The sequence below is a fragment of the Ctenocephalides felis genome, unplaced genomic scaffold, assembly GCF_003426905.1.
Source record: "Ctenocephalides felis isolate EL2017-DRISC unplaced genomic scaffold, ASM342690v1 CF-g0.4_SCAFFOLD_01886, whole genome shotgun sequence".
In the NCBI taxonomy this organism is placed as follows: domain Eukaryota; kingdom Metazoa; phylum Arthropoda; class Insecta; order Siphonaptera; family Pulicidae; genus Ctenocephalides; species Ctenocephalides felis.
In genome coordinates, this window is record NW_020538040.1 from 64,747,798 (window position 1) to 64,774,785 (window position 26,988).

Consider the following 26,988-nt stretch of genomic DNA (forward strand, 5'->3'; position numbering starts at 1 on the left):
TTGGAACCATTTGAGCCCTTTGGAGCAAGTAAATTCAAAAATGTCCATATTAAGGACCACCCTAATATATATATATATATATATATATATATATATTGACAATATATACACATTTATATTTATTAACTAAGTTTCCATCACTTTAAGGATTGCTCAACATAAAAACTTTTGACTTTTTAATTTGTTTTCTATATATTGTTCATAAAAACTATTATTGTTGATAAATATATGCTCTCAAACATAACAGAAATTAAATCATCAAAATCTCATTTGAACTGGACATTTACAAACATTTTAAAAATGACAAACACTAATGATTTAACAAATAATCAAAATTTTGATTACGATTTTAGAATTTGTCATCTAACTAATGTTTAACACTAAATTAGAGGTAACAGCAACTCGTCTTGAGTTTCTAGTTAAAAATATATTTTTAACGTGATCAATGCAGTGAACATATATTTTAAACGTGATCAAATCGGGGAACATATGTTTTTAACGTGATTAATATGCTTGTAAGCCATACAAAATTTATGGTCTACATGAATGACAGCTATATATCAATATTATATTTGTTCAGTCGAAATAAATCATAAAAATTCGAAGGTATCAAGTTAAAAAAGAAACTAAAAATATCGATACGTTCAAGCTGCTACTAATTTCAGCCTATCAATAAATCATGAACCCAAAATTTATATTTTTAACAAGTATCATTTATATTATATATTTATACAAAGGGCAGGATGAGGCACAAAGCTCCAATTTGTCTTTTATCAATTAAACAGTGTATACCAAATAAATTATATGACAACAAATACCACATATCAAACAAACAACTATTTGACTATGTTCAGCAAAACATCCAGCTAATTCATCTTTGTAGAAATGTGTTTGTTTGTTGTTTTACAAAAATTTGTTGCCTGGTCCTTTTTACCCCACGAGCATCGTAAACCCGGACTGCCAGGAGGCAAACGGGTCAAATGTCTTGTTTCTAGTTTTGAAGGGATTTTACAAAATGATAGCTACATTATTCAACCAAGATACATTTTTATCAAATTTCTACTATTATAATAATATACTATAATACTATTACCAACAAAGAAAATTTTATAATATTTGCTAGTGTATAATTAATAGAGAAATATATAAATAATATGTAACCATGATCTCAATGCTGATCTTAGTGTCGGTTGCATATTTTTAGCGGTATGCTTCGAAAGCTCAAGTTATCAAGATCCATCTTCGGATAGAAAAAGTATAATATCGAATATTCGGTTAGGAAAATCTGCAATATCAAATATTCGTTTCAAAATGCATTTCAAATAAAAGTCGTCAACGCGATACAGCGATTCGAAAAAGACGAGCATCCAAAAGAAATGGGTTCTAGTGGATAGTAGAGAATATTAGTCAGACACCACAATATCATTATTATTTGGTTGTACATATATATGCTGTATGTATAAACATACTTTGTTTACAAATGAATGACTATAGAAATGTTTACAAACAATATAAATAATTTGGGCCGAAGTGCCAAGTTTCAAGAAGTAGAATGTATTTTCACGAAACTTATAACTGCATAACTCGTGTGCAAATGTACAACTGATTAATTTTATTTTGATTCTCAATAATTTCTATAGATAATTTAAAAGCAACAACGTAACATTATTGTGCTTTAATAAAGCTGCTGCAACTTTTTGAAACAAATTTGAAATATAAAGTTATAAAAGATATGAAACTTGATAAAAAAATTATAAAAAAAAATGTAATTGAAATGTTTAAATTTTTCTAAATTGTAAATAATTGACAAACAATAAAAAACGTGGCATATTACACATTTTCCGGAATGTTTAGTGTTTAGTTAATTTATTTAGTGTTTTATTTATTTAGATTAATTTAATATTCAATGTTAAATTACAAAATTGAAATTGAATTAAAATCAAATTATAAAAAAATGCAAATTTAATTCAAAACATGACATGAACATCAATATTAGTTCGAATCTAATAATTGAGCAAGAATTGGTGATCTTAATAAAATATGATAATAAAAAATATGCCAATTTAATCAGCCAATTAGCTGACACTGAACATCAAATTTTAAAATCAGAATTTAATTATGTGTGTATGACTGTGTATGAGTATGTTTACTGTATGAGTGAGTTTAATAAGCACAATAGCTCATATATTTTGTAAATTCTGATTGCTATTAAAATAAAGTATATATGCCAAATATTCATTATTGACTACCTAATTGTATTTAGTTTACTTCATCCTCCATCGTACTTCCGAAATTTTTCTGAAAGAACTCAAACCATCTTAAAGAATAAACGAAATTTGTACTTATTATTAAAATCTCTATAAAATATCTGATAATTTGATGTACATATGTTTAATAAATATTTTTGAACGCCAAATGGCATATTTTTTACTTTTTTCATTGGATCTCCATAAACGCTGGACCTGACTTCCCAAAAATCTAAACAGTTTTTTGTTTGGGAAATAAAAATAAAATGTTTTTTGAATTATTCAAATTGAACGCTCCGTTCTCTTAAAAACTGAAAAACCACTTTTGGCTCTATTTGCTCCGTATCTTCGAAATGGGTAAACCTGACTTTGCCAAAAACTAATCAGAACGTCTCCCTATCAATACGAAATAAATGTTTTTGAATTATTCAAACCGGTTAATCCGTGGATCCAAAGTTGTCGACGAAAATTTGTATCCGCACACATACCACATACATTCATTTTTTTCAAGGTATGCCAAAATTACCAAAAACATCTGAAACGTAAAGATATAAAAAAAAAATCATCTTCGACTTTTTTAAGATTACTATAACGTACCCTACGGAAAGTTACTAAATTAAATAACCAAATATATAATTAGTTATGCCAAAAGAGTGTCGTCACTTTTCAGTTTGTGCGCAGGTATTAATGCCGGTACGTATTTTTGCTTAGCGATATCAAGAACAGAACTGTCGCTTATTTTTATGATTTATACGAACAAAGTTTATAAACTTAAATAATTTTAGTAATATCTTTTGTCGCCAGAAGTCGCAATCAATTCTGAGTTACAAAGTTAGATATTAATGTTTGAAATACAGTTGTCGTTTTAGTGTGAAGTGAAGATATGAAAACTTACCGTAGCTTTTCTGGTATTCCAAGAATACGAACTTCAAAACTACTGTGGATTGTTAAAGTGCATTCTAAAATGATATGTTCTTGCCGAGCTTCATAAACGTTAGATTTTTCTATAAGGATTACACGCAAAGAATTTACATTCATATTTTTATACGCAGATATATAACTCTGACTTAACAACATATTCGTTTCAGGTAATATTGAACATACTTGCATGCATGCGTGCATATATATGTATGTGTGTGTGCAAATATGTATATGTAATTCACCGTATACAGTTAAGCCAGTTGTTAAAATTTCAACAGAAAATTTGCTTACTACACGAATCTTGCGACTAACCATTTTAATTGTTTGTTTTGCTTCGTTCCCTTGCAAATAAATTTTTATGCTGAATCAAACATTTTTGAATTTATTTAGTCTTATACAAAAATTTTCCATTAATCGGCCCAGCCCTTTTGAAATACGTGTAAGGAAAACTGGGTACGGTTGTGCCAGGTTACGGTAATGATAGGCGTCATAACAGCTAGATTATGCTGATTTTGAGATTGGGTCCAAAAAGAGATAGATGAAGTACGTTTGTTCGAACAAGTTTTCATTATTGCATTGAGTGAGTCGCCCCCGCTCCCAAAAATCACATGAAAGTATTTATAATAAAAGACAATTACGCTTAATTCATAATTAAATTTATTCGCTCTGAAGGAAAATCTGAGTGATTTTTTCTCTGGTACTTGTATACATTTACTACTGTATATAAATTTGAGTAAGCTTTTATTTAACACTTTTGATATCTTAATCTATTCTTCTAAACCTAATTTATCCGCCTTAAAATAATTCTTGTCGGATGCATTGCAACTGTGCCAACGCTTTTTCCAATTTTCAAACCATTTTTATACTCGTCTTCTGGAATGGTCTTTAGTTCCTTCTTCGATTCGGCTTTTATGTCTTCAATCGAGGCAAAACGTTGTCCCCGTAATGTCTTCTGAGTTTAGAAAATAACCAGAAGTCACACGATTCTAAATCAGAAAAATACTGTGGTTTAGAACGAAAGTGTTTAAAATCGTTACGAAGAACATGTTGCATTATCGTTGAAAAAGCCAGTTGTTAAAATTTCAACAGAAAATTTGCTTACTACACGAATCTTGCGACTAACCATTTTAATTGTTTGTTTTGCTTCGTTCCCTTGCAAATAAATTTTTATGCTGAATCAAACATTTTTGAATTTATTTAGTCTTATACAAAAATTTTCCATTAATCGGCCCAGCCCTTTTGAAATACGTGTAAGGAAAACTGGGTACGGTTGTGCCAGGTTACGGTAATGATAGGCGTCATAACAGCTAGATTATGCTGATTTTGAGATTGGGTCCAAAAAGAGATAGATGAAGTACGTTTGTTCGAACAAGTTTTCATTATTGCATTGAGTGAGTCGCCCCCGCTCCCAAAAATCACATGAAAGTATTTATAATAAAAGACAATTACGCTTAATTCATAATTAAATTTATTCGCTCTGAAGGAAAATCTGAGTGATTTTTTCTCTGGTACTTGTATACATTTACTACTGTATATAAATTTGAGTAAGCTTTTATTTAACACTTTTGAAATCTTAATCTATTCTTCTAAACCTAATTTATCCGCCTTAAAATAATTCTTGTCGGATGCATTGCAACTGTGCCAACGCTTTTTCCAATTTTCAAACCATTTTTATACTCGTCTTCTGGAATGGTCTTTAGTTCCTTCTTCGATTCGGCTTTTATGCCTTCAATCGAGGCAAAACGTTGTCCCCGTAACGTCTTCTGAGTTTAGAAAATAACCAGAAGTCACACGATTCTAAATCAGAAAAATACTGTGGTTTCAGAACGAAATTGTTTAAAATCGTTACGAAGAATGTGTTGCATCATCGCGGTGAAAAACGGTTTTCAAAATGGTTTTGATTGATTCATTTATTTTCGAGCACAAAATTTAATGTTACTTTTTTGTTGAACAATTTCAATTGACATAAAATTTGATATAGATGTCAATAAAAGGACTACCAACTTAAAAATAAAAACATTTGCATAAATCAATAAACCTGGAAAGTTAGAATTAAAAAGTCTTTCAACAAAATTTTGTTCACGGTATTAGATCGCTTTGTTATTTTGCTATAAGTTGAACACTAGTAGATAATTACCAGCAATTAGTTTTGTTGTATGTGACATGTATGTATTGTAACATGTATTTTTTGTCCTTTTGGAGTGAAATATAAGCAGATAAAAAGCTAACTCAACTAATTGTGAGACAAAATACAAAAGAAAAAAGAAAATAAATCAAAACAATAAAACAAAAGATTTTGCAAAGATTTCTCACAAAATTATGTTTTATATTATATGTGTTATTGCCCCTCGGCTGTGGACGGTTGTGACACTCGGCCTTTTCCCGTATAATTTGATTTTATTACTAATTCATCGTATTTAAGCACTGTATTTCAGTAATTTCCTCATAGACAAAGTAAATTAAATTACCATTTAATTTACTTTTTTCCCGGCTATCTGATAAATTAAAATGATTGCTGATTAAAAAACAAGTAGCACAACCGTACCCAATCTCCCCTACTACCAACGGACACACCCAAGAAATATATCTATAATATTATATTTGAAGAGCAATCATAATTATATGTTCTATAATCTACATATCATAACCTTATGTTTCTGGAAGGCAAACCAGTGGTTGACCTTTTTTTCTGATAAGACTATATTAGATATTTTTCTAATAGTAATCTGAATCTATTATATTCCTGCATAATCAAACAAAATACTATTCTTACTTGATATCATAATTCTATAATCTGATCTGAAAATCGGATGTAACTGCTGTTTGATATCAAGCTGACCATGATGTATATCTTAACCTGTGATTAATAATCCACGTTTTTACCACAGATATATATATATATATATATATGTGTGTGTGTGTGTGTGGGTGTAAAAATGCCTAGATAACAAATTTTGGAAAGACATAAAAAAGCACATTTCTACAATGATGAAGTAGCGGGCAGTTTTACTGAACGTAGTCAGATAATTATTTGTTTGAAATGTGTTATTTGTTATGATATAATTGTTTTAGTTTTCACAATATAGTTTATATTTGTTCAAAGTCAAATTGGACCTTTGTGCCTCGCCCTGTTCTACATATATACTTTTTAATAAATTTACTTTAATTCATCGAATGTTACTTGAAACTTTTCAAAAAGCAGATCAAAGAAGAAATACTTAATTCATTTTCTATTTCTCCTCGCAGAAATTTGAAATTTTTTCATAAGCTCAGTAGTATTATTAATAGTTATACACAAAATTCAGAATCCAAAAAGAATCTGAAAAACTTGAAACGTAATCAATAAGACAAAAGATCAAAAAAGACTTGGATTGGATTATACCATGTTTTCTATAGAAAGTGTATACAACTTCCAGTTTGATTATATTGACAAAATATGGAGAAACTAATGGGGTTTATTGTTTTTATACTACCTCATTGTATACAGCATTCAACCAACACATCATTATATACTTGAGATATTAAGTTTTTTGATTCTCTAGAAATTGTTTAGAATATACCTTACTTAGCAAAACAACGTTTGCCGGGTCAGCTAGTATATATATATATATATATATATATATATATACAGATGACATACATATATATACAGATGAACAAATTCGCAAAATAAATCACTTGCAGCGTATCTGGAGTATTCTTCTTTTCTTCAACACTGAAATGTCTTCGCTGATAATTCAATTTGCATAATATTCTTGATAACAGAGATGAATTTATTTGGAGACGGATTATTCCCACAGACATTCAAAATTTCGCATACCTAACTAAAATTGTTTTAAGATACTTGACTTAATATAAATTTGCAATTTTTTTTATCTAACGTAAATAAATGAGTTGATTTAAATATCTCAAAAGTTATATGCAATATTAAATCGTGTATAAAAAATAAATTTAGGATCACAAAAACATTGAGTTTTTTCTGAACAATAATTATGACGTGTAATTACTATTAATTATCCCCCAGAGATTGATTTTTTTCGACAGCAATTAAGTTGTGATGGCCAATTTATATAGAGAAATAATAATAATTGGAAGCAATAACTTACAATTTATATATGTTTCAATTATTGTGTGTTACAGCTAATTAATTATTATAGTATGATTAAATGGCGTTTATGCTGAAAAACATAATATCTAATGAAATATAATCAATTATAGTATACAGTTAATTACTATAATATATCTCAATTACATAATAATATATTAACGAAGCGTGACGTAACTTATTGAACTCGCAAAAAACGAAAATGAGTTCTTCATTCGTATATATGAACTCTGTAGTAGAATTTTTTAAGGTTTAATGTATATATATATATATATATATATATATATATATATATATATGCAGTGGCATTGGGTTTTGGAAAATGCAGATACAACCGTTTAGGTAATATAAAGAATTAAGTACTATTTTGCCATATGCACATCAAATTATTGGATTTTTCAATATAGTTTAAATATTTCTTTTAATTTGATTTTAATAATTTATTTTAATGTTTTTTTACTGAATATTCAACAAAAAATAATGTGATTTTCAAGTTTGATTAAATTAAAATTTGGATTTTCATTCAAAATGTTAAAAAAGCCAACGGCTTGTATTTAAGGTTTTGTTCTATACCAATGTATTTTTAAAAATTTATGCATAAAATTAATTTTAAGAACAATATATGAACAAATGCAATGCAACTAGATATTTTTTTAGTTTTTTTTACTAATAGTTCTACTGGCGCACAATACTGGAAATAGTCTAGAAATGACGTAAAGCAAAAAATTAAATGCTCAATAATTTTACATGTTTCTAAATTTTATATATAACAACGTATTTAAATGTTTAACGGTTTTTTGTGATTAGTAAAATTGTTCGTTTCTGCAAATTTTGTACGTTGAAACTTTGTACAATACATACCCTTTTATTATTTCTCTTTCAATAACTTAGTATAGTCATATCTTGCAGTATTATCATTTATTTAGCTTTATCTTTCTTAGAATTTGTTTTTGACTATCATGTGAATGAAATTACAAGAAAGTTCTTTGAATATATAAAGTCGTGGATATTTAATTGAACAGACAATTGAGTTACTCATAAAATAAATATGTCTTGAATTATATACAAATTAATGTTATCCTAAATAAGTGCAAAAATATATTTATTTTTAGTATACGGAACACTAAAAAAATCCTATATTTGCTGCCGCATTGTACGAGTATATATAGCCTTTTAATTCTACTGACAATTTTGCCACTCAAAACGGATAAATACTCGTAAAATCTATATTCAGAATAGGTTTTGACAATAAATACAAATTCAAGTAGAATGTTTTAAGTCACGGCAAACATATTTCTACGGTATGCCAATTTCAATCAGATAATTTGAACCAAGCCACCAGAAATTTACTCGTATCTGAACTCATGCTTGAAGTTATTCGAATTTTGGTTTTTGTCAAGATGAATTGAATATTACTGAATCGAGTTATTATACTTCTGTTTCAAGTCAAAAGATATATCAAGAGATATAATTTGTCATAGAAATGTGACGTTGTGCACGCGCTTCTTGGATTGCGTTATTAGACAAGCATCTGGAAGTAAATATCTGTTCATAAAACATTTATACAAAATATTGTCAAAGCAATAGTGCTTTAGATACTGAATATTAATTTAGAATATACGAATATTTTATTGTTTTTGAAGTGAACATTGATATGAGACCAGTTTGTAGTATAGCTTTTAACTTCCCAAAAGAGAAGCTTATGTTGAGAAGCTAGAAAATTGGATTTGCTAATTTTATGTTTTCTCAAAATTTCGAGTCATTTTAAATTGTTTACTGGAGCTGGATCAGGGGTCCCGGGTTCGATACCCACTTCGAGCAGCCTGTTGTCAGACAGCAGTGACAACGATTTTTACTTGGAAATATAGATAGCAATATGTTTCCAAGTAAAAACAGCCTTAATACGACATTGCTGCAGCAATTAAATGCATCATTATTACAGTAATTGTAATAATAAAAATTCAGCACATAGAGATGAGACAACTGTTTGGGTTGCCATCTATAATAAAAACAAACGTAGTTTGTAAGATATTAATCACAACACCTCATAGAACCCATAAGTTCTGATCGCTGTTCAAATAATATATATCTTCTATATACGAGTGTATGTATATATAAAAATAAGTCGGGTTTTCCTTCCTGACGAAATAACTCCAGAACGCACGAACCGATTTCGACAATTTTGCATTCGTTGGAAAGGTCTCGGGCTCCGCAAGGTTTATAGCTAAGAAAATTAGTTGTGCACGACATCGTGCCTTATGCAAGCTGCTGGAACTTCACGCACCGCAATTAAAAATTCGAGTAATGACATTAGTGAGAATTATCAGAATTATACTTGGTTAAGTCAACGAGCAATTTTTGCCGCAAAGAATAATGATGTACACGCAGTGAATTTCACCATTCAATCAAAAATTGCTGGCGATTTGGTGACATACATACATACATTCCGACTGGTCTTCCGTTTGACTTCAAACGATTGCAATTTCCAGTTCGCCTTGCGTTCGCAATAACAAGTCGCAAAGCCAATCGCTTAGTGTTTGCCGGATAAATTTCAAATAGATTATTTAGAAAATCATTGTTTTTCACATGGGCAGTTATACGTTGCCTGTTCACGAGTTGAAAACCATCCGCTTTGTTTGTGTTAACGTCAGAACAAAAAACAAAAAATGTGGTTTACCAAAGAGCATTTCAATGAAACAGATAATTTGCGGATTCACTTTCATTTACTCAGAGAAGTTCAGCTAAAAAACACTTCATTTTTGTAATCGAAATAAATTTATTACTGTTGTATAATAAAATCAAATTTTTCCTGTTTAAATATGAAACAAACAAAAAATTTCTTCATCTTTCTCACGAAACCATCTGGTGGCGAAACGGAGTTTGTCGGGTTTGCTAGTATGTATATATATATATATATATATATATATATATATATATATATTGTAGAGTTTCGAACAAGAATCCAAAAAGTAATAAAAAACAAGAAATGTTTTTTATTAAACAATTTATTTATTTATTTATTTATTTACTGTCGACGTTTTGGAACTAGGTACGTTCCATTCTCAGAACATCTGTCAAGAAACATGATCTTGATGAGATTTAAGCAAACCATACGTTTAAGAAAAGAAAATGGATTTTTCTTAAATAATAAATTAGTTGAAAAAAATTAGTTGGATTCTTGTTCGAAACTCTATAAAATATATACAAATCCAAGACTCTACCATTTAATATATATATATATATATATATATATATATATATATATATATATATATACATAAATTGCTTGACATAAAAGTTTAAAGAAGTACGTGTATATGCATGCTGTTTGAAGATTTTGATTAAACTTTCTTTGAAAATTCTAAAATATTTACAAAAAGTGTTTTATTTTTAAAAAATCACCAACGTTTAGAATAATAGACCATGTCTACATTTGGAATTATATAGCCACAAATTGACAATTTACTGAATATATATTTTTATTGGTTAACTCGATGTTTTACATATATCGGTAATAACTCTATTAATCTATAATTATTATAAATGATATAAATTCAACTAGTTGAATTTTATTGTCATAAAATATATTTTATGTATGCATGCAAATTTATGAATTGAGTATTCCAGATTTTTTTTAAAATAGACATAACAAAATATGATTAATTTCCTATGGGGTAAATTATAGTAATTGCAAAAAATTAAAAACTATACGTTTCAAAGCCTTTTGAAAAAATGGATGTATGCGTGTGTATATGTGTGGCTGTGTGTATATGAACACAATTTTTCGTCGACGATTTCGAAAACACGGATTAACCAATACTAGTGATGGGGGGATGTTCTAATTAGTTTTTGGCAAAAACATGTCCAGCCGTTTTGAAAATACGGGCAAGAAGTGCCAAGAATAGCAATTTTGAGAAAACGGAGCGTCCGATTTGATGATTAGAAAAACATTTTATTTGTATGACAAAATGAAAAACTAGGTAAATTTTTAGGAAGACAGGTGTTGCGGTTTTGCAGATCCAATAAAAAGAAAAAAAATGCTATTTAGCGGTCAAAAATGATCATCAAAAATCATTAGATATATGCTCATCAAATTATCAGACGTTTTTAATAGTAAGTAGAAGTTTTGTTTAAGTAACCGTACTAAGATTTATAATATTCAGCCGTTAGACGCCACCACGGCGCTTACGCGCTTTGATATTTTGACTTTAAAAAGTTACGCAGCGTAATCTCGCTTTGAAAAAAAAAACAATATTTTCAAAAAATTTCAAGATATAAAAAAAGTTCAAATTTTTCATAAAAGTTTCAAAAAATAAAATAGATATCACTACTATCTAATACCAGCAGTTTATACATAGCGCGTAATTTGAACTTGCGGTTGCAAGACCGGGTCCTCCAAATAGACTAATAATGATCCTAAAAATACGATATAAGCGTTTATATTCTAAGACATTTTGTAACAGGCATTGTAAAAAATTCAGTTAATTAATTATAATAAAATGATATCAAATTTTCTAATTTAAAATTTTTACAAATTATCATGCTCGCCGCAATAATAGGGGTTCAACGTGTAATCCGTTAATTTCACATTCGTTATCGTTATTATATTAATGACTTTCAATTCAGCACCTGTTTAAGGTAGGGTGGTAAATATAAACACATTCGATCGTCGCACTCTTTTGAATATTATCTCCCATTAATGAGTGCTTTTCCCGAGGGCAAGTTCATAAGCTGAGTTTCCAACTCCTGCCAAGGTGATTATGAGAGGTTTCCTGTTGATTATTATTATCCTGCCATACGATACATTACTGTTTTACTTACATGTTTATGTAAATTATTCAGGAAAGTGTTTTTAACACCATTGAAATTGATTATTTTTCATTATTTTAAATGATTAATTCAGCCTGCTGGAATTCGTTTGGAATAATTGTCGGATAGCAATTTCATTTTATAGTGCGTACTTTATTGAGTCAATTTTATTACTGTTGTCAAGGGATGACGATTTTAACGACTAAGTTAATAAAAATAGCTCCCGATAAATCAAGCAACCTATAGTGGTTTTATAGTACGGTAGTTTTTCACAAACTGTGCTGAAAATATGAGCATAAAACTAGTGATATCTCTAAAAACAAGTATATCGTTGAAGTTACTGAAGCTTTATAACTGTAACAGTCGCATGTTAAAATGCAGTTATGGCATATCAACAGTTGTGTCAACCTGTAATAAAACATTACTGGCCACAAACTTTTGATGCACCCTTGAAAAAGTGTTTAATATATTATATTCCTGCTAAATTTCAGCAACAATTGAATATGATGCTTCATTAATAATGATTTTATAAATCTATAAAATAATGATTTTATAAATTTATAAAATAATGATATATTGAGAATGATTTCACATATCTAACTTTAAATAAAGTGAGCGAAAAATGGTGGTTTCTAAACAGTTTAAAGAAATAGTCAAGTTCATGTTCTCAGCTACATTCCACAAAAATGATCACACAGATATCCATTTTGTTGAAGCTTTATAAATAATTATTATTTTTGTTTTTTACAGAATATCTTCTGTGTTTTCAGTTCCATAGCTTGAATCGAATTCATTTACACCAATCACTACATAGGAATAATTTAAATCAAAGATAATTTTAATTGACACATCACTACAACAATCCCAATTAATATAGATTTGAGACTTGAGACTTTTGATAATCTTAATAACTAATATTAAAATATGCAGTACGCAGTTGAAAGATCAAGCTGAACTAGTGGTGAATGGCAATTTGCTGGAACTTCCCGTACCGTAATATAATACTCGAAGAATATTAAATGCTTTCAAATAGATTTTTTAAATACTGTAACATCATCAATTATATTTTATAGACAGAATATAAAGACTTATAAATTAAACGACGACGTTTATATATGTTTACATTAAAAGTAATAACCAAAACTTGATGAAGCGAAGTAAGAATAAAAAATCTTATTTCAAATTTCGGCTGGCCTGTCTTTGCCAAAAGCTAATCACCACATCTTCTCATTTTTACAAATAGAATAGTTCTCGAATCATCCAAATCGAATGCTCTGTTCTCTCATAAACTTAATTTCCATTTGCTGCACTCTGCTTCATATCTCCGAAACAGCTGAACTGACCTATCTCAAAAACTAATAAGTACTAACACTAATAAGTAGGAGTCGAATGCTTTTTGAATCATTTAAATCAGTTGAGCGGTACTCCCAAAAACATCGACGAAAAATTGTATCCACACATACATAAAAACACACACACACTAATTTTTTTAAGGTATGCCAAAATGCTGAGAAACTTCTAAACCGTGCAGATATGCAAAAAAAAATATTTTCGAGCTTTGGACGATTGATTTAGCTTACCCTACGGGAAGTTAAAAAATTAAGATTTATTAAATATTTTACTAATTGAATTAAAGTTGACGATTTATGCTGATACTTTATATAGGTACATAAAACGCACATGGGCTATTTATAGTTAAATGTATGCACATGTCACTTTTGTATATAAAGTATTTACATTTATCAAAACACGGCAATTTTCCATATAGCTGGCCGACTTGAACTCCATGCGAACATTGTACGTACTTCGATAGATTAGAGAAAAGTGTGTTATCCGAAATAACACCGGTATGAAATAATATTATAAAATGAAATATTATTTCAGTATGCAAAAATCTGTTTTATTAGGAAATGGTTGGCAGTTCGGTCTAAATGAAAATCCTGCATACATGCATCATTATTTGCATACACATGCGTGTATGCATAAAATTATGAACACATTATTTCCATTTTTGTTGCAATATGTAACACAGTTGATAAAGCTCGTAAAATAATGTATACATTTCTCGCTCGAGTATTTTCCATGAGAAACTTTTAAGAGTATTTGCATTAATTTAACTTTTTTGTGAATATTTAAATAATAAATATCGTCAGAGCACTTTTATATCTTCATGAACAATGCCTGACTCACGGGCAATATTTATAACGCAGTGCACTTCTTGTGCCATTAATTATAAATGAAATAAAGACGTATGCCGACATCTTTCTTGCCTTCAGCATTTAAAATTGCCATAATTAATAACACACTTCAACGCGACGCTATGCGAATACGGCAATAGATCATGCACCCTGGCTGGAATTTTGAAATCAGGTGACTAACAATACATTTTTTATTCGTATTCGAATAATACAATTACAAAGGTAATAATTACATAGATAAATTGTACCAATTATTGTACAATTGTAATTAAAAATTAATTTGTAATTTTTTATTTGTAATAAAAAAATAAAATTGCCATACAAATGTGTATTTTGAATTACAAAGACTGAATAATGCACCGAACTTATGACACTTGTCAGTTTTGCATCAACATCTATTATAATGGGAATTGGGGTTTTGTTCGATGTCATAACTATATACGTATTGATTTGTTACCAGTTATGCCTATTTTGAGCAAATCAGAATTATCACAAACGTTATTCAAGAGCTTTTCAATGATGATCGTGCAACGATTATAGTAAAAGAAAACTTCCCAGCACAATAAAATACGACATCTTTTATCTACCAAAAACAAACTTTGAATCCAATGTACTTGAAACTTTGAATATATGTTAGAAATGTGTGTATCAATACAACAATAACAATAAATCAAGAATGGATTGTGTATTGCCGCAAAACTTAGATACCCTTCTGAACATACTGGTAAGTATTTATGTGCGTGTATATATCTATACACGCACATATAGATATATTTATACATATACATATATATATACACATATATTAAAGGTGAGGCGGGGCATAAAGATCCAATTTGACCAAATGCATCAAAACACATATCACATATCAAAAAAACAACATGTTCAGTAAAGTTCCCAGCTAATTCATCACTGTAGAACTATGTTTTACTTGCTAAAATGTATTAACTGGTCTTTTTTACTGCATAAGCGGAAAAAAATGAGACAGCTAGAGAAAAAAAAACCAGATCCAATGTCTTATTTTTAATTATAAAGGTACTTTACTAATTAGTAACTACTTTATTCAACCAATGAAAATATAATTTTATTGGCACATTTTTTTTCAAATGTTAATACTGTAAATAACCTTGATCTGGTACTTTGTCAGTCAATATTCATCAGCAGAGTTAGAATAACTAATAGTTTAATTTGTTTTTTTTTATAAAATAGCAAAAATTTATGAAAACAAGCATGAAATTAGTATTAAAATACACGAGTTTATTATTATATTTTTCAAAGATTTTAAAATTATCAGATATAATTTTTTTTTCATCAAAATTTAATTTGAAAAATTATGCAATCATCAGAAATTTTCACAAACCTTTCAGCGTTTCAAATTTCATTAATCCTTATTATTTCTTCAGGTTTTATTTTAAAAAAAACTTATTAATAAATTTAGCAAGTAATACCATTATTCTTGGAGTTTTATTCGTCTAATATTTAACTTTCCGAGGGGTAGTTATAGTAATGGGCCAAAAATCAAAAATGGAAATTTTGCATATTTTCAGGTTTTGAAGGTTTCTGAACATTTTGGCATACCTCAGAAAAAATGGATGTGTGTTTGTGTTTTGTATATCCGCATTTTTTGTCCACGTTTTCGGGCGCACGGATCAACCGATTTGAATGGTTCAAAAAACATTTGATTCCTATTGATAGCAAGATGTGCTGATTAGTTTTTGGCAAGGCAGGTCCAGTCGTTTTGGAGTTTTTGAGAGAACGGAGTATCCGATTTGAATTATCTAAAAAACATTGAATTTGTAATAATTGAAAAAAGAAGTGATTAGTTTTTGGCAAAGGCAAGTGCAGCCATTTCGAAGGTACAGAGATAAATGTGTAAAAAAATGCAGTTTTCGAGAGAACGAAGCGATCGATTTGAATGATTCAAGAAACTTTCTGTTTGTTTTAACGAAATAATTGCTTTTGGAAAAAAAAAAATCATTTTTTTTTTCAATTTTTTTTTCATAATTTTTTTTTTGTATATCGAAAACAATTCAGACTTTAATTTTAATTCTGACCAAAGTTCTAATATACTTCAAACAAATAATTTTAAATTCAGTTTATATAATTCTAATAAATATTACACAATGTTACATTATTTATAATAATCTATTTGAAAACATTTAATATTCCTCGAACATTTCTAGTTTTTAACTAGTTTTTCATAGAATCGAAATAACTAGTTAATATTCTTCATCAATAAAAATATTAACAAAAGCACATTTTTGTTTTAATGCATCACATAAAACTGAAGTATCATCGGATTCACATAAAAGTGAAGTATCATAATATCCAACAGTAAAAAGAATTTATTCGAATATCACAAATTCGATTCGAGTGATTTCACTATTTAAATAAAAAATATATTATATTGACTTCTGAAGAGATTCTTTAAATACCATACGTCGGCCTTACGTCTGGCACTTACCTACCAACGACAACGTATTTTACTATCTAGGATTTGAATATCGTTATTTGATAAAGGAATATAAATTGTCGCCCCATAATGCACCCGGTGCTCGCGCAACTTGTATATGATGGCAAATAGGAACGCATTCATAAACCCTCGATAGAAAATTCAAATAGCATCCTCATCTCTACAGATTTCCTATAAAAGCCGATTCGACTTAGATCGAAAGCTACAGATTTCCAGGTTAAAATATAATAGATAACCAAATTGTCTAAAATATACGTTTTAGATTAGACAGCAGTCACAATTGAATATTATGTGATGTTCCTGCCACAATTACTGGTGTAATAAATAATATTTAGATATCTAGTTTCATGTGAATCACCATAAAGTTTGGTTTTGTTTCCAGTGTCTGCCATAGCTATTTTTCACTGACTTTTAATTCTTTTTGTAAATTACAAAGATTAATTAAATTTCATAATAACAAAAAAAAACATTCCAAAATATATTGTAAAACTGGAAATCTAATCATAAGTAAAACCTACATCAGACGCTATATGGACTAAACTACTCCTTTTGAATATTTAGGAATCTTCAGATCAATATGGTTTAAACAAATCAACTATTTTTATATGCATATCTTTATGATGATTTTTACATTGAATTTATAAACAGAGTTATAAAAATAAATAGTGACAAACATTTTCAAAAACTGGAACATCATTCAAATTCTAAGCACTCAGATTCTTGAGATTGAGATACCAATTTCAAGAAGACTGCAGAAGACACTTCTTGAGGCACCAATTTTAAGAAGATTGAAGAAGAAGCTGCCCAAAGATAATATTAAACACTTTTAGCACTACCATATATAAACAGTATTGGTGAATTTACTTATTGGAGTGATTCTCCAACTATCGATGTAATTTATCACAATAATTTATATATGTGTTCGAAAGTGTGTGTGTGTATGTGTGTGAGTGAATGATATAAACCAAAGAACTCATAGGATTGTACTGTATTCTGATTGTTATAGAAAATAATTCTGAAGTTTAACTAATATACTCTCACACGAAGTAATTTTAACCTTACTTTAATAAAACAACAATTCCCCCGACAAATCTGGAATCATCGTCCACCAACTTTAATTGAAACTGAAATACCTGAATTAAGCCATAGCTCATAACCTGCTAAAAGCCCGAAAACAATCTACCAATATAATTAATTTGTTACAAAATTGTGTATTGCTGTTATTCTATTATTTGCTGGTAAATTGTGTAATGAGTTTTGCAAAAGTTTTACCAATCATAGATTCTCAGAAATTAAAATATTCTAAAATCGAAAATAACTAGTAGTGCATGGCATCATGCCTTGCATCAAATTGCTAGAACTTTCCGTATTGTAATTTTTTTTAAAAGCAAATTTTGAAATAAAAATAGACTTTTTCAGAAAACTTTGAACTTATTTTAAATGCTTAAATTAAAAAAAGCGACTTTTTTGAAAAATTTGAATTTTTTTGAAAATTTTGAAACCCAGCCAAGTTGATTGATCTATAATATTGAAAATATCGAAGACATTTGCTTGAACTATATAAGTGAATTTTATGAGTTTTAGTACGTAACCGACAGGAATGAAAACAAATACTGTACTTATTTTTAAAGATCTTTATAAAATATCAAATAGTTTGATGTGCGTATGTTGAATGATCATTTTTAACCAACTTTTTTTTCTGGGTCTACAAAACCGCTGGCTCTGCCCGTCCAAGAATTTAATAAAATCGTCACTCCGTCAATAAAAGTGAAATGTTTTTTTAGTTATTCAAAGGACGTTACGTTCTTTTAAAGAATGAATGGCCATTTTTTAAACTTTTTGTCTTGTATCTTTGAAACGGTGTACCAAAAACTAATTTGCACGTTTCCTCATCAATAAGAATCAAAGGTCTTTTGAATCATTGAAGTTAGTTGATCCGTGCTCTCAAAAGAGTTGACAAAAATTTGTATCCGTACACCCCTTCCTCTACCAACCCACACACACACATACATCAGTTTTTTATAAGGTATATATGCCAAAATATACAGAAACCTTTGAAACGCAAAGATTTGAAAAGTTTTCACTTTCGATTTATTTTGTGATACTATAAAATTAAAAAATAATATTTTCGAAAATGAATGATTTTGCGCTCGTTGACTTGAAAAAAAAATCTTTTATACATACTAATTTTAAATACAACTAAAAGCATTTAATTTTTTTTTGTAGAAATTCAAAAAAAAATTAGAATTTTCTGAAAAAAATTTTTTTTTAGAAAAATTTTGTTTAAAAAACATATTCTTCTAATAATTGTTTATAAAACTAGAAGTTCTACCAGTTTCCATTAAGGAACAATGTCATACACAACTAATTTTAGTCCATGTACCGTTTGAACTTTAGATGACCCAAATTGTAATATATTACAGAACAAATGTTAGTCGCGATTTTGTCAGCATATACGTGGGCGTCCCTTCCAAACAACGTTCTAAGAAATGTTAAATACGATATTTGGCTTCTTGTCATAAGGGACATAACAAGTTACACTATACTACATAAAATATATGCTAAGTTATTTTAATAATGTATATCTAGTCTTACGAGTAAAATGATTGTACTAGAATTTGCATCTAGAAGTAGTACAATACCTACGCATACAATTTTTTCTTTGGTGTCACTGATAGTTGACAATCTTCTAAATAAAATGAGATAAAATTCTAAATCTCAAATCAGTAGAATAAACCATGTAAAATAACAGAACCCAAAAATCTCTCCTGAAATACTATCAAAAAGCTCAAGATTAATTTCTATTGTAAAGTTCTCTATTTAAAATATGCAAATTAGAAAAAATAGAAACGCATGATTTTAGTTATTATAATATTATTCTTCGGAAATTATATAATAACTACAATAAATAATTATTATATAATAATTTATAATTTTTAAATTCCCTCAAACTACAAGTTTTATGACAATTTAATTATTTTAAAACTATATAAATAATAAAATATATATTTTTTGGAAATAGTACTAATTATTTTTGGATAATTTTGCTTAGAAAAATATTCTGAATTAACGTTTCAAAATTTACTTTTCATATTTTTTTACAAAAATTAATGAACTGATTATCAAAAACCATACGACAGACGCGAATTGAAAATTGCGTTGATTAGTCAAAAATATTAATTGTTTTCAACAGTTTTTTTTAAATTTTATTAATCTTATTTTAAAAATGCAATATTTAAAATCTAATTTTCATTTATCATTAAGAAATATAAGTAATTCTATTCAAAGCTATTCATTGTACACTTCTATACATCTTATAAAAATTTCTGGACAAATTAAATCTGGATTAAATTCAATATATCTGGACATTGTAAACAAGATTCAAATTATAAATTTTAATTATGTTTTTTTCCGTGAAAGGTTATTTTTATACGAGAATAATTATATATTAATCACCATGTCATAAGATAAAATGTCAAACATATCTATTTTTAATAAGGTTTGGAACAAACCTTATACATACACTATATGAAAGCAGACATTATATGAAAATTCTAAGGACATTTATAGAATTTGCTACATTTTCATTCCGGCCTCGTGACTTTTGCTTTTGTCTCGAGATCTAGAAAAAGCTTTGTACGTGTTTTGGTGTCACGATCGCCTTTGTGACTTCCTTTGTAATTACATGAGTAAACTGTTTACATCTAAAAATCGTGCCCGGATCTCGAAAGTTATACCATTAAACGCAAATGTGGCATAGAATATAAAACGATAATTTATTTATATATTTTTATACATTTATTTCTTTTATGTGAATTATTATAAGTAATCACTTGGATTACTTCTAGTACCAAATATAGATGTATAAGACTAGATATGATTGTGCCTGTTAACTAAAAAAAAAAGAATCAAATAATCAATCGAACAAAACAAAATTTTTCGTAAAAGGTTAACAAGAAATCTTCATATTTTCTTTTCTTGTATTGAATTTTTCTTTTCCTTTTTCTTACGTATTTTGTCTTAGTTAAGTTAGCTTTTTTATCCGTTTAATCTTCGCCCGAAAAGGACAAGACTCACAATCACATGTCACAACCGTACCCAACAAACACTTTTGAAAATAAATGATCGTTATGGCTGACCTAAATTATCTATGCAAAACCTCATTGCTGGTATTTAACTATTAATGTTCAACTTACAACAAAATAATAAACAAAGTGATTTTTCGTATACAATTAACAGTTTTTATTAGAAGAAATCGATCAACAGTCCAGTCGTTTAAGCTTAAATTAGGTAAGAATCTCAGAATTTGAGATACCCAGCTCTAAGTCTGTAAATACTCTATAAAAACACCCTAAAAGTAGTCTCAAAACCTACTTATGGTACGTACACCTTACCATATGCAGGTTTTGAGACCACTTTTAGGGTGTATTTACAGAGTATTTACAAACTTACAGTTGGGTTTCTTGAATTCCGAGGTGAACTTACTATAATGACTAGACTACAAAGAATTTTTTTTAACTCTTTAATAGCAATGTAGTCTACAGATTAAGGAAGGATGCTGACTCAATGCAATAATGGAAACTTGTTTACATAAACATACTTCATCTTTCCTTTAAACCTAATCTCAGAATCAGTATAGTTTAGCTGTTATGGGTACTATCACCTTATGTTGGCACAACCGTACCCAGTCATATATATATATAAATGTAAATATGGCTATATCAAGCATTTTTTTATAGGTAATTGTTAAAGTCAGAAAATGTTTTCAATTATCAGCTCATATTAACAACTTTTTTGAAGAAATTGTGACTATGAGAGAAAAAAGTTACCAAGAAGTATTTTTTTATTGGCTTCATGCTAATTAATTTTAAAGCGATAAATATAACGATCAAAGTGGAGTGGACTTTGACCCACTTTCAAAGTTCATCATATTCATTAAAAAAGTACATAACGTTTAACAAGGTGCTTGATTTATGTATATATGTATATATATATATATATATATATATATATATATATATATATTGTAGAGTTTCGAACAAGAATCCAAAAAGTAATGAATAATAAAAAAAGTTTTTTAATAAACTATTTCTTTATTTATTTATTTACTAGGTTGTTGTTAAGTATTTCGAAACTAAGTACGTTCCATCTTCAGGAGATCTGATAAGAAACATGATCTGGATAAGATTTAAGCAAACAATATGTTTAAGGAAAGAAGATGAAATTTTTTAATTAATAAAATAGTTGAAAAAATAATGTACAGAAATATGATAATATGATCAAAATAAAAATGATAAGAATAAATGAGTGGATTATATAGCAGGATATTAAAAATGATAAAAAATTTGAAAGTTTTGGAAAGTTTTAAGAAAAAGTTAATGAAAAAATTTGAGTTAATTACCTATATGATTGAATATACGTTAGCAATTTGTCACTAAAAAAGATTTTATCAAAAAATGAAATTATGAGGTAATTTTTAGCCAAATAGGTAAATTTTGTAAATTAAAATTTCTATAAGTTATGTCTTTTTTAAGTTTGTTATTTGAAACAAACAATATTATTCTCTCGATGTTATGAGATCGGCTGTTTGTAATGAACTGAATCTAAGTCACACGTGCGCTACTTGAAAACTGTAACGATGTGTGTGTGTGTTGTTATATGCGAGGATGTAAATACTTAAATTATTGATCTTAAATGGCAGTCGATATTAATTGTTTGTCAAAAAGTGTAAAAAATTTAAATAAGAATCATGTAACATGTTGTGATCTGATCTAATGTTAAACACTATTAGAAACGTTTATAAGAATAAGACAACTTTCCGCAAATAATCTCCTAAAGATGCAGTTTTCATGAAATAAAATCTTTCGAGTGAAGTTAAAAGATATATATATATATATATATATATATTAGTGATGTGCCGACTCGAAAAATTCCCGATTCGAATGATTCGAATCAGAAAAAAACCTGATTCGAATCATGATTCGAATCAACTCGAATCAAGTATATATATGGACAAAAAAAAATCATGAATGTATTAATTTAGTAAAAGTGATCCAAATTTATAATCAAAATTGTCAGTTTAACCAATATAACTGACAAAGTAGAAATTGTAAACATAAATCACTATCAAAAAGTATATTCTGAAAATTATTAAAAATGATGTAATTTTGAGGACGGCTAAAACATATCTTCAAATTAATTTAGAATAATAGATTACCAAACAATTGTGCATCACTAAAGCATATAAAATAATATTTGGAATCATGGGTCGATTGTTTATTTTACTATGTAATCAGTAAAGGATCGCATCTAAACTGAGAGCTGAAAGTTAATTTCATTAATGCCATTACTTACATAATCAGAAGTTAACATATTATTTACTGACTTTCTGGTGTTTAGTAATTGTTTCAAAAGAGAATTATATTGAAAGATTCCCGAAACTCGTTTCATAATTCCGAGTGGTTTATTCTGATAACATTTAAAATCTAAAACACTTAATTATTATCAAAATTGGGTATTGATATTTCACGAATAAAATCGCTCTCAGCGCTCCGTAAAATAAATAAACACGCAAGAACGACGACGCATTGTATCGCCCATACGGTTAACTAACTCATATCGCTTGAACTCATATCGCTCGAACGGCTTGAAGTCGGGATGATTCGAATCAGAATTGAAGTCGGAATAACTCGTAACGCCGCTTGATTCGGTTTGGCTCATATGAAGTCGGAACAACTCATATCGCCGCTTGATTCGGTTTGAGTCATGAAGTCGGAACAACTCATAACGCCGCTTGATTCGAGTTGGCTCATATGAAGTCGGAACAACTCATATCGCCGCTTGATTCGGTTTGAGTCATGAAGTCGGAATAACTCATATCGCCGCTTGATTCGGTTTGAGTCATATGAAGTCGGATGATATAGTTAGTCGATGAATGCGGTTAAAGTCACACAAAGACGATTGGAGTTGGCTGATACATTTAAGCATATTAAAGTCGGGTGGCTCGCATGATTTAATTCATTATTTATTTTTTATATTTATGATATTTATTTTTTATATTATTATAATATTGAATTAAATTAAAACATTTTTTTATATTTATATTTATGAAAAATTTTATATTTATGAAAAATTTGTGTTAATACATATTTTATCACAGTAAATATTTCGCGGCTTGATGCGAGTTGATTCGAATCAAGTAAAATCTGATTCGAATCAAGTCGTTAAAGGCTTGATTCGAATGATTCGAATCACTTGATTCGACTTGGCACATCACTAATATATATATATGCGTGGACGTACATGCATCTGACTCCATAAAACCCGACCTCAATTTACTGCTGAGACTAAAGATCGCCTTTTTTAGATTGAAAAAAATGCGGAGACTCACAATCAGCGCTCAGTTCGCACGTAAAGAAATGAATTCACATTAATAATGAAGCGCGTAGTGCACGTGTACTTTCCTTAATTTTTCATTTATTTCTATACAGTACCTGAGAGGATCCTTGATATGTATGTATCGATCGAGTGATATTGCGCACAGGTTAAGAATGCTTGCAGTGGAACACATTACGTCGAAAGCGACCCAAGTGTCGCAGAATTGAGCTCCGAATACCCAATAGCCGAGCAAATCATTTACTCCGGCAAATGTCATCACTAAGGAAGCCACAAAGAGATCAGCGATCGCCAGCGACGCCAGGAACAGGTTGCCGATCCGCCTCAGGCCTCGGTCGCTGTAGATCGCTATGCATACCAGGATGTTGCCCGCCACTGACAGGAAGATTATCAATACCAGAAACGACCCTGAGAAAATAAACAGTTTATTTTTAGAACTTGTGTTATATGATATTAAATAATTAATCAAACACATGCTATCATATAACTTTCTGGAATTAAAGTTGTCTCATTTATTTGAAGGTGTACATCAAATAGATGCGAAGGATATTGTCAAATATTAGTACAATTATTAGGGATAGGATATTAGGGTAGAGCAGGACTTAAAGGTGCGCGGGTAAAAAGTAAAGTTATGAATTTTATTAACAACAATTTTTGAAAGAAGAAGTGAAAGGACGTATAACCTTGATTCTGACGAGGTCGCTATTGGAAGAAAAACGGCAGTATGTTTGAAAATTCATAAGGAAAGTTTTTTTTCGTTGCTAGTTTTTTTTGTTGTAAGCTATGTTGTTTACGAGAACTTAATATTATTTTTAAGTATACGTAGTTGATTTGTTTGATAAGATTGTTCATTAAGTATAGTATTGTTCATTTTAACTTGAATTCATTAGTTATTTTCATATAACCTCTATAAAAGCTTACTCCTAGGTGAGGTAAAAAAGACCAACTGAACCTTCACCCTGGCAAGGATGAAAAAAAAAATAGCAAAATAAGTTCAAAAAAGCTATTTTACGAAAGATAAATTAGATGAATGATTACTCCAACTCAGCTAATCAATATTTCTGATGTAATACCAGATCAATGCTATTTTCTCTGTTATCTTTGTAAAATTGCACCTATGAAATTTATGTTTTGCATTGGTTGAATAATGTAGCTAATATTTTGTAATATCCCTTTGAAATTAAAATAAGATAATGGACCTGTTTATCTCCTGGCCGTCCCAAGTTACTCCGCCCGTAGGGCATAGAGGACCAGGTTGCAAATTTTTGAAAAAGAGCAAAAAAACATATTTCTACAAGGACGAAGTAGCTAGAAGTTTCACTGAACATAGTCAGATTATTTTTTGTTTGATATGTGTTATTTTTCAATATAATTGGTTTGGTTTGCACCATAAATTTGCTCAAAGCCACAAATTGAGGCTATCTTACCATATTTGTGGTAGGATTGATTTAGATTAAGTTTTATTTAAATGATATTTTAGAATAGAAAAGTATTTAAAATAACAATGTATAAAATTTGAAATTAAATTTATAATATTTATTGTCCTCATTTTTTATGTGAGGTAGAGTTTGAGATCCGCGGGTAAAAAGATCCATCATCAATATCTTGAAAACAAAAGTAGAAATTTTTTAACAACTTTATTTGAAAGTAGAGGAAAAAAGATGTATAACCAGCCATCATCTTGATTCATGCGACGTTGCTATAGAGAGTTGAACGACAATGTTTGAAAATCCATATAAGTATTTTCTTTCGTTTTTAGTTTTATGGTTGTGAGCACTGTTGTTTAGTTTACGAGACCCTAATATAATTTTTATGTATACGTTATTTAATTGTTTTACAAGATGTATTGCTAGTTTTGAGTAAGATTTAACGGTCTTTTATAAAATCTCTATAAATCTTACACGTGTAAAAGAAATTTAACAAAAGAGTTTAAATTATTAGTTATTCCACTTCTGATGAATATTTCTGACAAAATACCAGATCAAGTTTATATACGGAAAACTTTTATTTCCCATTGTTTATATAATTCAGCTATTATTTTTTAAAAATACCTAAAAATTAAAAATAAGACATTGAACCTGTTTGCCTCCTGGCCGTCTCGTTTTACCCCACTTATGGGATAAAAACGACCAGATGACATATTTTTGAAAAACAGTAGAATAAACACATTTCTACAATGATGAATCACCTGTGTTTTTTCCTGAACATTTTGAGATAGTAGTTTGGTCGATATTTCTAATATTTTGTTATATAATCCACTTATTTACTTTTATTACTTTTAATTTGATTATATTTGCGTATTGTCATTTCATGTCTGTATTGTAATGTTTTTTTAAAAAAACTTTTTTGTTTTTTATTACATTTGGATTCTTTGTTTAAAGTATATATATATATATATATATATATATATATATATATATATATATATATATGATAAATAGCATAAAAACAAAAAACTTTTCAATATGCGTTTATTCTGATAATAAATCGAAAACTAAATTAGGTTTTTAAATTTTGGAGACTTATATATTTCATACGCATTGATAATAATAATTTCTGAATTGCAAATTTAATATGAAAATCAATATACAATCTGCTCAAAGCTTTGTGTCACCAAATATGCTTAAAAATATCGAAATAATTATATAATTAACTCTATATTGTCCCAATTTTAATGTTTACACTATAATTTAACTTTCATAATCAAATAATTAATTTGAATAATCAAAATACATTCAATTGAACTAATGTTATAAATTGTTATGATTATATTCATAATTAATTAACAATTGTCAGAGCTCAGCTATTCGATTGTTCTGTTATTTAATTATAGAAACACTA

General features: G+C 28.6%; 1 protein-coding gene across 1 annotated transcript in view; it reads right to left on the reverse strand.

Moving 5' to 3' along the window:
• Positions 1–26,988, reverse strand: part of LOC113377087 (dopamine receptor 1) — a 325,240-nt gene that overhangs the window by 109,201 nt on the left and 189,051 nt on the right. The window contains exon 3 of the mRNA XM_026617279.1: positions 24,246–24,555. Within this exon, the coding sequence (XP_026473064.1) occupies positions 24,246–24,555 (310 nt within the window). The remainder of the gene's footprint in view (positions 1–24,245; positions 24,556–26,988) is intronic.